General features: G+C 30.8%; 1 protein-coding gene across 1 annotated transcript in view; it reads left to right on the forward strand.

The window, feature by feature from the left end:
• Positions 1 to 13,890, forward strand: part of LOC143255353 (neural cell adhesion molecule 2-like) — a 108,630-nt gene that overhangs the window by 46,991 nt on the left and 47,749 nt on the right. The window contains exon 2 of the mRNA XM_076510866.1: positions 10,933 to 11,274. Coding sequence (XP_076366981.1) covers positions 10,933 to 11,274 — 342 coding nt within the window. The remainder of the gene's footprint in view (positions 1 to 10,932; positions 11,275 to 13,890) is intronic.

Consider the following 13,890-nt stretch of genomic DNA (forward strand, 5'->3'; position numbering starts at 1 on the left):
AATAAAGTGGCTGAAAATAAGCGGTAGATTATAAATCTATATATAGAGTATAAACTATCTTTACCATAGAGGCTTTATAGTTTATATAAAAAATTTAAATAGCAAATTTAAAGGTATACTTAACGTATTAAAGTTTATAAGATATAAAAGATTTAACTTTTTTTTGCAACTTTGAAGGCTATTAGTTTATAATAGCTGAAAATCTTATAGGATAGAAAAAATAATCGATGTTAGGATTAGACCAAAAGAAGAAATTGTTGATAAGATTGGTTAAGTTAAAGATAAGGTTGTTTTTGTTTTATTCATGTATTTTTAATTAACCCAAAAGTTCTCTTTGCATATACATTAATATTATGGTGGAAAGTGTAAGAAACTGAATAATCACGCCTTCAAAAGAACCCTTAGTATTCAATGATCATAGATGAAGGGAAGCCAGTGAGGAAGAAACACACACACATATTTGAAATAGATTATTTATTCTTGGTTATATTTAAGAGCAAAGCTACACACAAATGAAGTGCAACTGAGTGAAAAAATATATATATACTGTTACATATGAAAATAATGTTCTGGCAAGTTAAAGATAATAACTGCCTCCTTAATTACAGGTTTAAACAAAAAGTTATTTTGTAATGTGTAGCTAGAGGAACACACAGGGAGTTGAGGTGAACATATAGTGTTTCCAAATATCTTAACCTCCCATTCATTGTCATTCTAAAAGCCCTAAATACTCACGACTTCATAATTTACCCTTACCTTGTTTATTCATTTGATCGGTGCGGTGCGTAATCATTTACAATAATACTATACTGCCAATCACTAGAACTATAATAGACAATTTACTTTATAATATAAAAGTGCTTATTGCATTTGGCATACCACCTTAAAGGGTCACAATAAAATAGAAGCTTTATGTTGCAAATTAATATCTATTCGAATTCCCTGAGAAGTGATTCAGTTTAAAGTTTTTTTGGTTTTTTTTTCACAATTCACAGATAAGATGTTTCATATAATAAGATAAATTTCGTATTAGTGAAAGAAGATTTTGCAATTACTTTTCAGAAAAAATACTATGCAAATTACAATAGCTGTTTTTAGTAACGCATACAGGAGGCATTTTGGCGCATCAATGATTAAGACACAAGTACCTATAATGATCAGAAATTAAAATAATTACAGCAAAAATAATTGTTCTTTAACAGTAATAGACATTAATTGTTTTTAATAGTGTATATTTAAGACTAAATTCTGTTTTGTTTCATAGATTTCACTTATTATGCATCATTTACAGCTAATCGTATATGTTGTGAATATTTTATATTTGTGCTAGACTGTTAAAACTAATAATTGTACGAATATATACCGAAGTTATTTAAAATTCATAATTTACCATTCTACCTTCACCTAACATCATGAAATCCGCCATTAGCACAGAGGTATGTCTACAGCTTTCTACTGCTAAAAATCGAGTTTCGATACTGGTGAAGGGCAGAGCACAGACAGCCTTTTGTGTACCTAGCTATATGCTTTATAACGTAGAACAACAAAATCATGAAATAACAAAGTACGTTACCAGGAGTGATGGATAATAGAAGTAGTAAAAATAAAAATTAAAAAAGAAAAGCTCTTCCAAAATTCTAAAACACAAATTGTATAATTTACTCAAAACTGCAAGTTTTTCCCAGGAAAACGCGAAATTGCGTTTTCACAATAAAAGACACTTCTACTTAATAAAAAATATCCTGAAAAATGAAATGTATTATTTCAGTAATGTGGGTATAATTGAAACATCATTCCTAATAGCTCAGTAGTAGGATTTAGAGCGCGAAAATTCAGAGTTTGGTTTTCGCGGAGAACATGGTACAAAAAACATACCGTGTAGAGTTGCACTAAAAAAAACGAAGGAGCTGAAGTGCATATATGTGGATGACCCAAGCGTAGTTTGAAAGTACAAAATAAACCTATTTTGTATATCAGACACACCAATGTGAATTGAATCAAGATTCGTTCCTTAACCGGAAAGCTACAGGGTCCATAAGTGTGTTTCTCCTTCAAAGAACGGTTTACAGAGGATTTAATTTCCCTAACTGATTTTTGTAAGACATATTAATGTTACTCTTATACAAAAGACAGGCTGATGCTTGTTTCAATGTGGAGTTTTGATAGAAATCCAAGCACGATGCTGTTTCTTTCATTAGAGAGCTTTCTTTCTCTCTTTTTCTTATAACAAATTTAAACCACCAAAAGTAGACATAAGTAACTGATCAATCAAAGTACTATTTTCTCAAACCACCCATTATTACAATTTGTGGCATATTTATTTGGTATTCCTTAGAAGTTATCAATACCCAAGCAAACATCTCTTTTTTTGTTGTTGTTGTTTTGTTTTTGTCGAAGAACAAGTCGATAATTTCTTATTTTAAGTACTTTGGGATCCCATCCAATTGTTGCCATCAAGTGTAATGCAATCACTTGATTTCTGGAAATGTGTACAGAAACACATTTCCGTGGTTTGAGATCTGATTTCGAGACGTCTGCTTTTTTCTTGATGTTCCGAATGAAAAACTTAACTTGATCGTTTATTTTCGCTAACATAGACAACAAACGAAGTAAATACCTTAAGCATTTATATTCTATTTTATGTACATTCAATCATACATAATTAAATTTTGAGTGCTTAAATTTTTGAATTGTCAAACAGATTTGTTATCGTTTGCATAAAAATATTTTTGTGACTCCACTTGCTTTGTACAAAATCTTTTAGAATAAAACGTATTCTCTATCTATCAAAACATTATATAAAACAAATGACCTGCAAAGAATTGAAGAAATTGTAACTATCGTGACAACCTTTATTCATTCTAAGGTCTGATGTTTACTTATAGTAACTGTATTTACAAAAGAAAGAATCGTGTTTTGAGAAAAACCGTTAATACACTGAAGTTTAAAAAGATGGAATTAATGTTAATTACGTAGAAAACAGAAAATTTAAATTTATGACATATTCAAAATACCTTTTTTTTATCTTTCACTAAAAAACAAAAAACAATGTTAAAACATATATATATTTATTAAATTCCAGCAGTTTATAGAACATGGGAAGAGCTTTAACATTAAAATCGTACATACATCTATCGTTTCTCAGTAGTTTCTACAAGATGTAACAAGCTTTTACATAATATTTATATATTGAAACACGTTCTGGAAGCTCAGAAAAGCGTTGACATTAAAAATGTATACATATTTATCTTGGTTCAGTGGTTTCTGCAAGATGTAACAAGCATTAACATTAAAAACGTATATACATCTATTGTATTGCATTTGATTCTATAAGATGTAACAAGCGTTGATATCAAAAACATATATGTACATATACCGAATTTCAGCAGTTTCTACAATATGTGACAAGCGTTAATATTGTACTGTTGGCAGTGCTGACAACCAGTAAGGCCTGAACTCTATGTACATTTTAATACACATACACAAGTAACTTTTTAGAAAATAGATTTTAGATGCTTGAAGATTACAGTTTATTTAGTCAGTTACATTTTCTCTCATATTTAACCACGTTTGCTTGCTTATCGTTGGTGCTTAATGCATAAAAGCAATCTAAGAACAAGAAATAAGGAAGACTTTCAACTGACTATAAATTTCATTACAAAGAATGTTGCAATGACCAAGGTTCTTGTTCAGCTCCTATACATGGTTTAACATAATAATACTCTATAGTGGTCATATAAGGATAAGTTACATAAAAAAAAGAGTGTAAGAATATGTTATTTTGGTAGTAATTATTATGATACCAGATAAGTCATGTGTTTCATGTTATACAGCTCTCATGAAACATGTTAGTTCTCTTATGACATTCTAGTGTCATGTTTTCTCCAAATAAGTTGAAATATTTTAAAAAGCTAAACCGACTTTCGCTTTTAATCTCATTTACCTCTCTACATCCCTCAATTCTATTATTTATACTCTGACTAAAACTCTTTGTGAAAAAGTAAAAAAAAAAGGAAAAATGATACACTTTACATGTTTTATTTTAGCATAATTCTGTTAACTATTATTATTTTCTCTCCTTTTTATGAACAAGTCATTTCTTCACGTATATAATAGAAAAGGGCCCTTGTTTGAAAAATAAATATTATATCTCTAATTATCAGCATAGAGCGTCAAACCTTCTTTATCTTTTAACTTTTAACTCCTGCAGGTGCATTCAGTTTTTTTTTAAAAAATAAACTTCATATGTGAGGAAAAGAAATCGAAAAACAAACAATAATATGAACATAAAATACATTTCCAACTGAAAAGCAGTACTGATAACAGCGGCCAACTAGAAGAAAAAAAAACATTTCTACCACTAGAAAATAAAAAACCAACAACTGTTTCTCAGTGATTTGATGAAGATGATTAAAAATCAGGTTGAAAATTACAGATTACCGTTCGATAGATTTATTTAAGAAGTATCCTTATATACTGTAAAAATAACAATTTTTTGTTCAATAATTTTATTTATGCATTGAAAATTATAGGACAGCAATAGCTTTTAAATCATCACATATGTTCCACTTATGATGAACATATTTGATGGCCTCATGTATAATCTGTATATTATGATAATTTTCTGCATAATTTATATATAATATGAGAAACGGGAATAGATAGCTTAATGTTCTCATCGTGCAAAAGTATGGCTTCAGACTAGCTTTAGTTAGCAATAAAAGTCTATTTTTGAAGATGATATTCAGTACTCAATTCTTCCATTAGTGCATCAACATTTGTACAGAAATACAAAGTATATTGCATGGTGTAATGACAGCAAGCCTTTTATAGTAACTTCAATGAATTGAGACTCTTGTTAATAAAATCCATTGCTGTAAATGACAGCCAAGAAGTTTCCCTACTGTTTGATAGAGACAAGTCATGAATCAGATCATTTAGCTTGTCTTGTGTGATCAGATGAAGCAGTTGTGTTAAGGTACGATAGAAGAGAATTACTAGATGAAGGAGATAGAGATGATTCTTTGTCATCTTCATAAGATAACTATTCTGTTTCCCACTTTGCTGGTTATGTGGTACTGAAATACCATCGTCACGAGGTTCTGGTTTCAAGATATTAAATACTTTATATTTAATATATTGTTCAGTTTTACCTAAATATTCAGAAACATTAGTCATGTAAAATAATAATCAGTTACACGATTTTTCTAGCTCAAGCCATATCATTGGAACTGCAAATGATATACTTGTTCTCTTCTTATTCAGTGACTGTTTCAAGACAGATGTACCCAATATTTTTCTTGGTCACCAATTTATACCCAAAATAATGGTAATAAACTACTCTTACTTTGTGTGAGATTTTTTTTGGCGAAATTTTAACATACTCTCCCCAAATGTACCAGTAACAGTTTGTGTGGATTTTGCACGTTCGGAATTTATTTGAAGTAGAGGCAGCCAGCATTTCAAATGATTTTTTATAAAGATTATAAAACTAAAGTTTATAATATCTTAAAAAAACAAAGTTTTGCAGAGTCTGATTTTATCACTGGTATGATGCGAGGAAGGAGATAGAAATTTGTTTGGACTGTGCACTGAGCGGAGTGAAATGACAAACTGAGTTATTGAGAGGCGTCTGAGTCCGTTTCTTCTATGCATATCTGAGAGAGTTATCAAATGTTCTAACAAGATGAGCAAGTTAAGGTTTCATGGTTCCCGGGTTAAGCATGTGATTTTGAGAATGAAGAAAAAGTAGAACAACTCACTACAATTATACTGAGAACAAATAGCATATCTGAACAATATGTTTGGAATTTTAAACCATTGCAATGTAGTAAATGTTTGCATTCAGCAAAAATATATGCCTTCTACCCATTAAACTGTCCACGTAATTTAATTTCTCTACGTAAATATATTGTACTGCGTTAATTCCATAACATAATAACATTATGTCATAACTTGCTCATAATACTAAAAAAATATTAAGGTATTACAACTTAGTGATGTCGAGAAAACCAACTTGTAGAGAAATATATATGTAAAAACGGCTCGTTTGGGTAGAGAAACTTTTTTACGTAGAGGAGAGAACAACGTTTCGACCTTCTTCGGTCATCGTCAGGTTCACAAAGAAAGAGAGAAGTAACTGACCACATGTTTGAAATTGGTTGTGTAACTGAGTGTCGGAATGTAGAGGGCGGGCTTAGATGTTTGAATATATAATTTTATATCATTATTTTATTATTATTATTTATTGTATTATTTTTTTAATATAGATATAAAGGTGTTCCTTTGTACGTCTTTGTGTCTTTGTTAGATTTGTGTGTATTGGTTTAAATTTATTAGTGTCTGATAGGATGTTCTTCATTTTTTGGATGTATTCATTCGTGTTCATTATGACTATAGCGTTTCCTTTATCTGCTTTTAGAATTTTAATGTTTTTGTCTTGTTTTAGGTTTTTAATGGAATTAATGTCTCTTTTTGTGACATTATTTTTTAACTTTCTGTTTTGTGAAATTATGTTGATGGTTTTGTGAGAAAATTCTTTGAAAAATCGTTTAAGATGTTGTTTTTAGGTGTTTCTGGAAAATATAAATTTTTAATTTTACCAGGGAAGTTTGGCTGTTGGATGTCAATAAAATTGTCTAAATTGTCTTCTTTCTGTTGGTTGTTTTCAGTTGTTTTCTTGTTTTTGTTTTCTGTGGAAAGTATCCAAGTCTCCTGGCTAAATCTTCTAAACATGTTTTTATTTCTAAGGTTGGAATGTACCTAGGTACTATTGCGAAGTTGAGTCCTTTGTTAAGTAGATGTATCTCGTCTGTGTTTAATTGTCGGTCGGATCTGTTAATTATGAGGTTGGTCAACGGTTTGTCATGTTGATGTCTTTTCTGTTGTTTGCATCTTAGTTTTTCTAGTTTTTTTGTTGTGGCAGATCGTTTGTCTCTGTTATTCCTAGTGTTGATTTTGTTTCATGTTTCGTTGTATAAGTCCGTAAATTTCTGGTTTGATGCAGCATGTCAGTTGATGGTCTAGGTTCATTTTTTGTTTTTGTAAGTCATGTAGTTCTTTGTATTTCGTGTTAGGTGCCAAAGTTTGTAGAAATACGAAAATAAATTCAGTGAAAGAAAGTTCCAAAATTTTATTTTTCTTGTTATATTAAACATTCTCTTGTTTTGGTTTCAAGTAATAAGTAAGACTGTTTACATAGATGAAGCTGGATAACGTACAGGGGCAAGAGGAAAACAACAAAAGGTTACACAAGAGTGATAAAAACACAAAGTTGTTCCTTGGAAGAACAGTGTATCTTGACGAGAGATAATATATACTGAGATAATTACAGACACATCGACTCTGATAAATTATTTAAAAAAAACTTCTAGATAAACACGATGAAACAATCACTTATTGGAGATTAAGACCTGGAAGTCAGTACTTTGTGGCTATCATTAGACTTAGATCATCATTCTTTCCATCAACCACGTTACAAGAACACCAGCAATCACGACACGTCAATTTCAGTCCTTTCGCATACCATATAAACCCTTGTGAAAGCAGAGCAAACTGACCTTGAGAGTAAAAACGAAAGTCTTGCGAAAAATTGTTCTTATATATGAGCTATTATTTTTATATTAGTCCTCCAGGAATTTCTCTACAAATGTCACTCTGAACTAATCAGTGGCTGCTATTTTCGCATTGGTTTGTTCGTAACGAGTGACTTCTCTAAATCATCTATAAAAAGGACTTATGTTCTTAAGTACATAAACATGGAAAGTATATTTACAAATATTCTTCAATTTCACTGCTCTAACTCCTAAGAGTTTAGAGAAATAAGTTAAGAATGGAATTTATTAATTTACTTCGTGCTACATTGTGTATTACAAACAAAAACGCCATTTAACTTTTCTGGGATATTAGAAACTATCAAACAATTTACTCGTCTTTATCTTGAATATATTTCCTTTTATCTGTGTTCTTTTCCTCATAAGTCCAAATACTTAAATAATTTTTGTCTATTAAACAAACATATTGTCTCTGAGCTTGGAATCAAATAAAAATGTGCATGATACGCCTATTTTGTGGAACAATACGATTTCTCTAATGCAGTACTAAGGGTCATAATCTGCAAGAAGACGTATTATCCCAACGTCACTTCTTCTCTTACGTTTCCTCAGCTGATAATTATGAACCAAGCACATATAATACCTGTGTAGTTTTGCAGGAAATTCCAAATACAAACATAATAATGCAGCTTGTCTCTTAGTAACGTGATTATATTCATACCATGTTAATGCGAAGGAGCCAAATGTGCCATCTACTGAGAAGTAACATACATTAGTGTCAGACATGAACTCCTTATAATGCAGTAGGTCATATGCATATTATGGAAATGCATATAAATTTGCTACCATCTACGAATGTGCAGGTAGTTGTGGATGTGTGGCCCGATAATGAATATCGTTTTTATCTTAGTATATATGTAAGCAAATTGCGCTTTTCAGTCATGTGAAAGGAGGCTCAAAGGCATGTAACTACTTTCTCCCAAAAATAAACATTAGCACGCGAGATCCGTAAATTACATAACGGTGATGGATGCAAAATTTTAAAGAAATGGACTTTACTGCTCTCTCTGGGAGCGAAATAATTTACACACTATTGTTTAGAATGACAATTAGCGCTGTAATAACAACCAAGAATCAGAGACAATGTTCTTCTCCATAAATTGTACGGAATGGTAACTAAAGAAAATTTTCTGACCTATAAAATTATCATGATGATGCTTGTAAGCCATTCTGATACATTAAACAACACAATGAGCAATAATTTGATGTTAATGAAATCTCAAATGCCAAAATTAACATACATTTGCATGAAGAATATGTCCAAAGAACACAGAATTGCAGTATTTCCATTTTACAATAGACTTTTCAAATTCCTCGAAACACATTAAATTGACATTTGTGCTTTTATTTCTCAAACGTGAGCTTCTAAGTCACACATTATTAGTTAGTTTCGAAAGCTGATTGAAAGGTGTGGAAAAGTTAGCTAATGTTCTTCAAAGTAGGCTGTTTTTGAAGTAACATTTATAAATAACCATTTTTAAGAATAAACGAAATAGATACGTATGATAATTTCAAAGATAAATACATGATTCAGTAATTTGAAGACGAACTTGATAGTAAGTTTTAAAAAGTGTAAATAACTTTCCTTATTAACCACATCATGAATAATAAATTCAAGTTTTATTATATATTCTTCACCACCCACCACCAACTTTTGAGTCACTCTTTTACCAACGAATAATGGGATTCACTGTAACTTTGAAATACCCCAAGGCTGATAGATCGAGCATCATTAGTAGACTGTGAATTTGAACCCGCGACCATCAAATTGCAAGTCAATCGCCCTAACCGACTAATCATGATTAGTCCTCTTTTAATATGGAAAAAAATATCTCTCTGGAAAGTTTTCATATTATGCCAACACCAATTATCGTGCGAAATAAATGATGTTATCCGTAATGCTTTTCAAGAATAGTTAAGTACAATGTTATCATTATTGACTAAATCATTTATCAAACGTTTACTATATATATAAAAGAACGTGTAGGTTATAGAAACCAACAACAGACTTTGTGATATTTCAAGGTTAGGTGTTTTTTTATTGTTTCTTTAGTGGCGCAAGTCAAGCAGTCCTTAGAATAAACCAGTTCAATATAAATTATGTATCCTCCAGATGGAGGTCGCCTACTTGAATGAACCAATAACCGGATGAGTTAAAAGAGACAGATAACGTGATATGCATAACCTAGATTCAGATAGCTTACAAGCAGATCAAACATAAGGAAAAAAAATGTTTCGAGGCCAACAAAAGATTCTTCCAACTATACCTATTTACTAATAATGATTGTGATTTGAACTGTTTTTGTACCTTTGCCTATTTGTTTGTGGACTAAAATTGCGCTTATCTTAAAATAACATAAATAATATTTCATATTATTTGAAGTGAGTTTATTGCTACGGTGACTCTTTATTCTGATAGATAATGTTTTTCTGCTAATAAAAAGTTCTCTTATGAAATAATAGTGAGACATATAGTATGACATTTTATACTGCATTGCAGTATATTTAAAATGCGCAGAATACGTGGAAAAGCAAAAAGAAAGGGATATATCAGATAAATGAAAATTAAGCACTCTTTAAAGAAATTAAGACACTAACGTTAGCCTACTGTAAGTATTTCTGAAACGATAGCTATCAAAATGACAGTGTACAAAATATGGAAAATTAATGTTTTTATCTGAACAGTAATATAATGCAAATAATTCAGTCAGTTAAAAAGATTAAAGCTCAAAGATATGTTAACTTACTTCACAGATCTACTATCACATTCCAAAAATAAATAATAATTCTGCAAATCATTACGAATGTTACAAATAACCATAACGTTTAAAAAGGGACAAGTTAAGAGCTTTAAAGAAACACCTAGTACACCTCATAACAAATATTTTTATTACATTTTGGAATCAGTTTTGACGCGGCATTAATAATTCTTGCTGGCAAAATAAAGATATGATTATGAAAAACATGAAAATACTTTTATTTGAGCTGCGATGTTAGCATAGATGAAATTTCTTCAAGTCGACAACGGGATCATGCAAAATATATAAAACATATTTTAAATCCCATGACAACAATTTTTGTAATATTTTTCTTACTATTCTCTAACGAAATTCAGTTATTAAAGATACTTTGAAATTAAGCACAAAGCTACACAATGGTCTAATTTGTGTTTGCTCATCATGGGTATCGGAACCTGGTTTCTAGTGGTGTGAGTCTGAAGATGTACCACATTGACACTGGATGCAACCGACATTTTATAAATTTTCATTTTTTCTTTGTTTTCGTTCTAAGCTCTAATGTTTTTACTGCGTACTTTCAGAGCCTCCGGTGTCTCTCAAAGGAGTACAGGGTAAAGATGTTGACCTCCCATGTAATATCACACCTCCAACACCAGATGATGAAGTGGCTTTGGTTCTCTGGTATAGAGACGACTCTTCTACACCCTTTTATAGTCTAGACGCCAGGAGAGGCGGGTCACCAGGACAAGGAAGACATTCTTCGAGTGATAGTTATGCTACTAGAACTTATTTCAGTACCGTTTCTAAGCCGGCCACTCTTCAACTGGCTGCTTTGACAGGAGACGACAAAGGAGTTTATATATGCCGCGTAGATTTCAGAAAAGCTAGAACCCGTTATTCAGAAATCTCTCTCTCGATCATAAGTAAGTTGCCTCTGTTTAAATGATAGTTTAGTCACAACTTAGTCTTAATCTAAAGCTAAATGGAAATGATATCGTGAATTTATTGTTCATTAATAAAAAAAATTTGGTAGTATATAATCTCTACAAGCCTAATTAGGAATGAAATCGGTTTGTTTTGAATTTCGCGCAAAGCTACACAAAGGTTATCTTTGCTAGCCGTCCTTAATTTAGCCGTAGAAGACTGGAGGGAAGACAGCTAGTCATCAACACTCATTGCCAATTCTTGGGCTACTCTTTTACCAACGAATAGTAGGATTGACTGTTACATTGTAATGCTTTCATAACTAAAGAGCGAGCATGTGTGGTATGACGAGATTCGAACCCGAGATTTGAACCACCTGGCCATGCCGGCCCTATGAATGAATTAACAACATACTGAGCAAAGGATTACGTTAGACTTCTAAATTCGAAATAAAAAGGATTTTTTTTATTTTTTATTATTAGCTTTCTTGGTAGTTTACCTGTCGCTCGATGCTAATTATAAGTGTATCCAAAGTGCTGAAAGTCTAATTTACTCTGCTTTTATGCCTGAGTTAGTACAGTAAAATGACAATAAAGGTGTTTTTTTAAGATTTTCACTGTACATCTTATCATTTCCACCTCTGACTGAAGAAAATAACACTGGAATGGTTGACGGATGATTCTTGTAACTCAGTTTAAGCGATAAGTATAAGAACCAAAGATTAAGGCCAAAGCTACGCTACGCTATTGACTTAATTATGGAGCTAAGACATCTCTTCTTTGTTAACTAATGGAAGATAAATGATATCTTACCAACTGAAGTCAATTAGTTCCCTAGCAATGTTTTACTGACAATTTGGCGTGTTGGCTCTAAATACTACACATGTTTAGTTCATAGTTTTGTTGCTTCATGAAATATAAATATATCTTTAAGTATCCCATAAGAAGTGTTCATTAAGTAACTAGCTACCTATCTTTCATTTATGATGAGTTTAATTTGGGAAAGATTTGATTTTAAAATAAGTTTCGTGTATAATATTTCTCATTATGATTTAACTTAAGAATAGGAAGGCATGATTTGAAATATGTTCAACTTATTGAAAGAAAATTTAAAAGTGTTATTGCCATACACATATTGTTTTTACTACTGTAGGATTGTAATTAATTGACTTCATAACTAAGTGCTTCTTTTGGAGTAGTTGATACTAATAAAAATAAATATATAATAAACGTGTTTTGGATGAAGTTAAAGTGTTTATTAACATAGTCAGTTATTATTATTATTACATGATTAAAATAAGAATTCAGTTCTTATCTATAAATTCCGTTTTGGTTTTCTCACCTTTCATGTTTTTGACAAAGAAAAACAATCGGTTCTTAAGAACTCCATCTTTTAAATATAATAACCACAAGCTTCGTCGTTGCTTTTGTCGCTAAAAGGTGTTACTAAACCTCTATTATTAAAGAACGCGTAAAAAAGCTTGAACCAATATTTTCATAAAGTTACAATACCTTTCAAAGTCTCAGTTTGCACAAGAGGAACATTGTTTTTTCCCAAGTTCAACAATTGAAGGAAATCTTAATAAAAATAACACTTTCCGAACTGAAACTGTGATTTATTACACATTGAAAGTATGAGCTATAGCCATGAAACTATCTTCATTTGAATTTTAAATAAAATCAAATTTATATAATTATTTTTCTGAAGACATTTTGCGGTTGATGATATTCTGTTTTAATATTCAAAGGAGTCCAGTTCGTTTTAAACACTTTGCCACGTAAAATATCTTGTACTTCATATATTATTTTTATTGTGTTTCTAATCAGTGGCTTTTCGATAAATCCTTTCAGTTCTTTTCTAGTTTGTATACAATTCTGGGGTTTCTTCTCTTTTCCATTGTTAAAGTAAGCTTTAAACAAGGATATTAAAACGGAAGTTAATCAAACAAGGTGTTTATCTGGTACAAATTTTCATTTCAAGATACATTCCTTTTTGTGCTTCTTGAAACTTATGAATTTTCATGAGTTCTTTAAGTATTCAAGAACGAAACAAAAGGCGCTTTCTAAGATATCAGGAATATAAAGTTTAGCCAATCATATAGTTTACCCATCAACTAATGGCTCTAAATTTAAGTTTCATCTCAAAAACGTAGCCCTTAGAATGTAAATTATTAAGTAAAAGATATTTTTTTTTCTGAATAAGGTGATGAATGAACTCTGTCAATTACTGATTTGTCACATCTAACATCTTGTTTTATAAACAAAACATAACCAAAGGCAATAATGGAAGAAAAAAATGCGAAACGGTAATTTTATTTATTTCTAAGTACTGACGCGATATGGTTTGTCCTTGGTAGTTAACTTTGTTTTTAAATATAATGAAAGGCAAGTGTATATGTTATGAATTATTTTAAAAGACACAGAAGCACTTTAAAAAAAGACATTACAACACCAATATTTGTCAATATGTTTTATTTCAGTTAAACAAAATGGACTATAGCTGCTCAACTGTCATTTTAATGAAGACAGATATTCTATTTATTAGATATTCAGATTCAAATAATCTTTTATTATAAGTTGTACGTAGGGTAAATTCCCAATAACCTTCAATCACTT

Source organism: Tachypleus tridentatus, chromosome 7 (assembly GCF_004210375.1).
Source record: "Tachypleus tridentatus isolate NWPU-2018 chromosome 7, ASM421037v1, whole genome shotgun sequence".
NCBI lineage: Eukaryota > Metazoa > Arthropoda > Merostomata > Xiphosura > Limulidae > Tachypleus > Tachypleus tridentatus.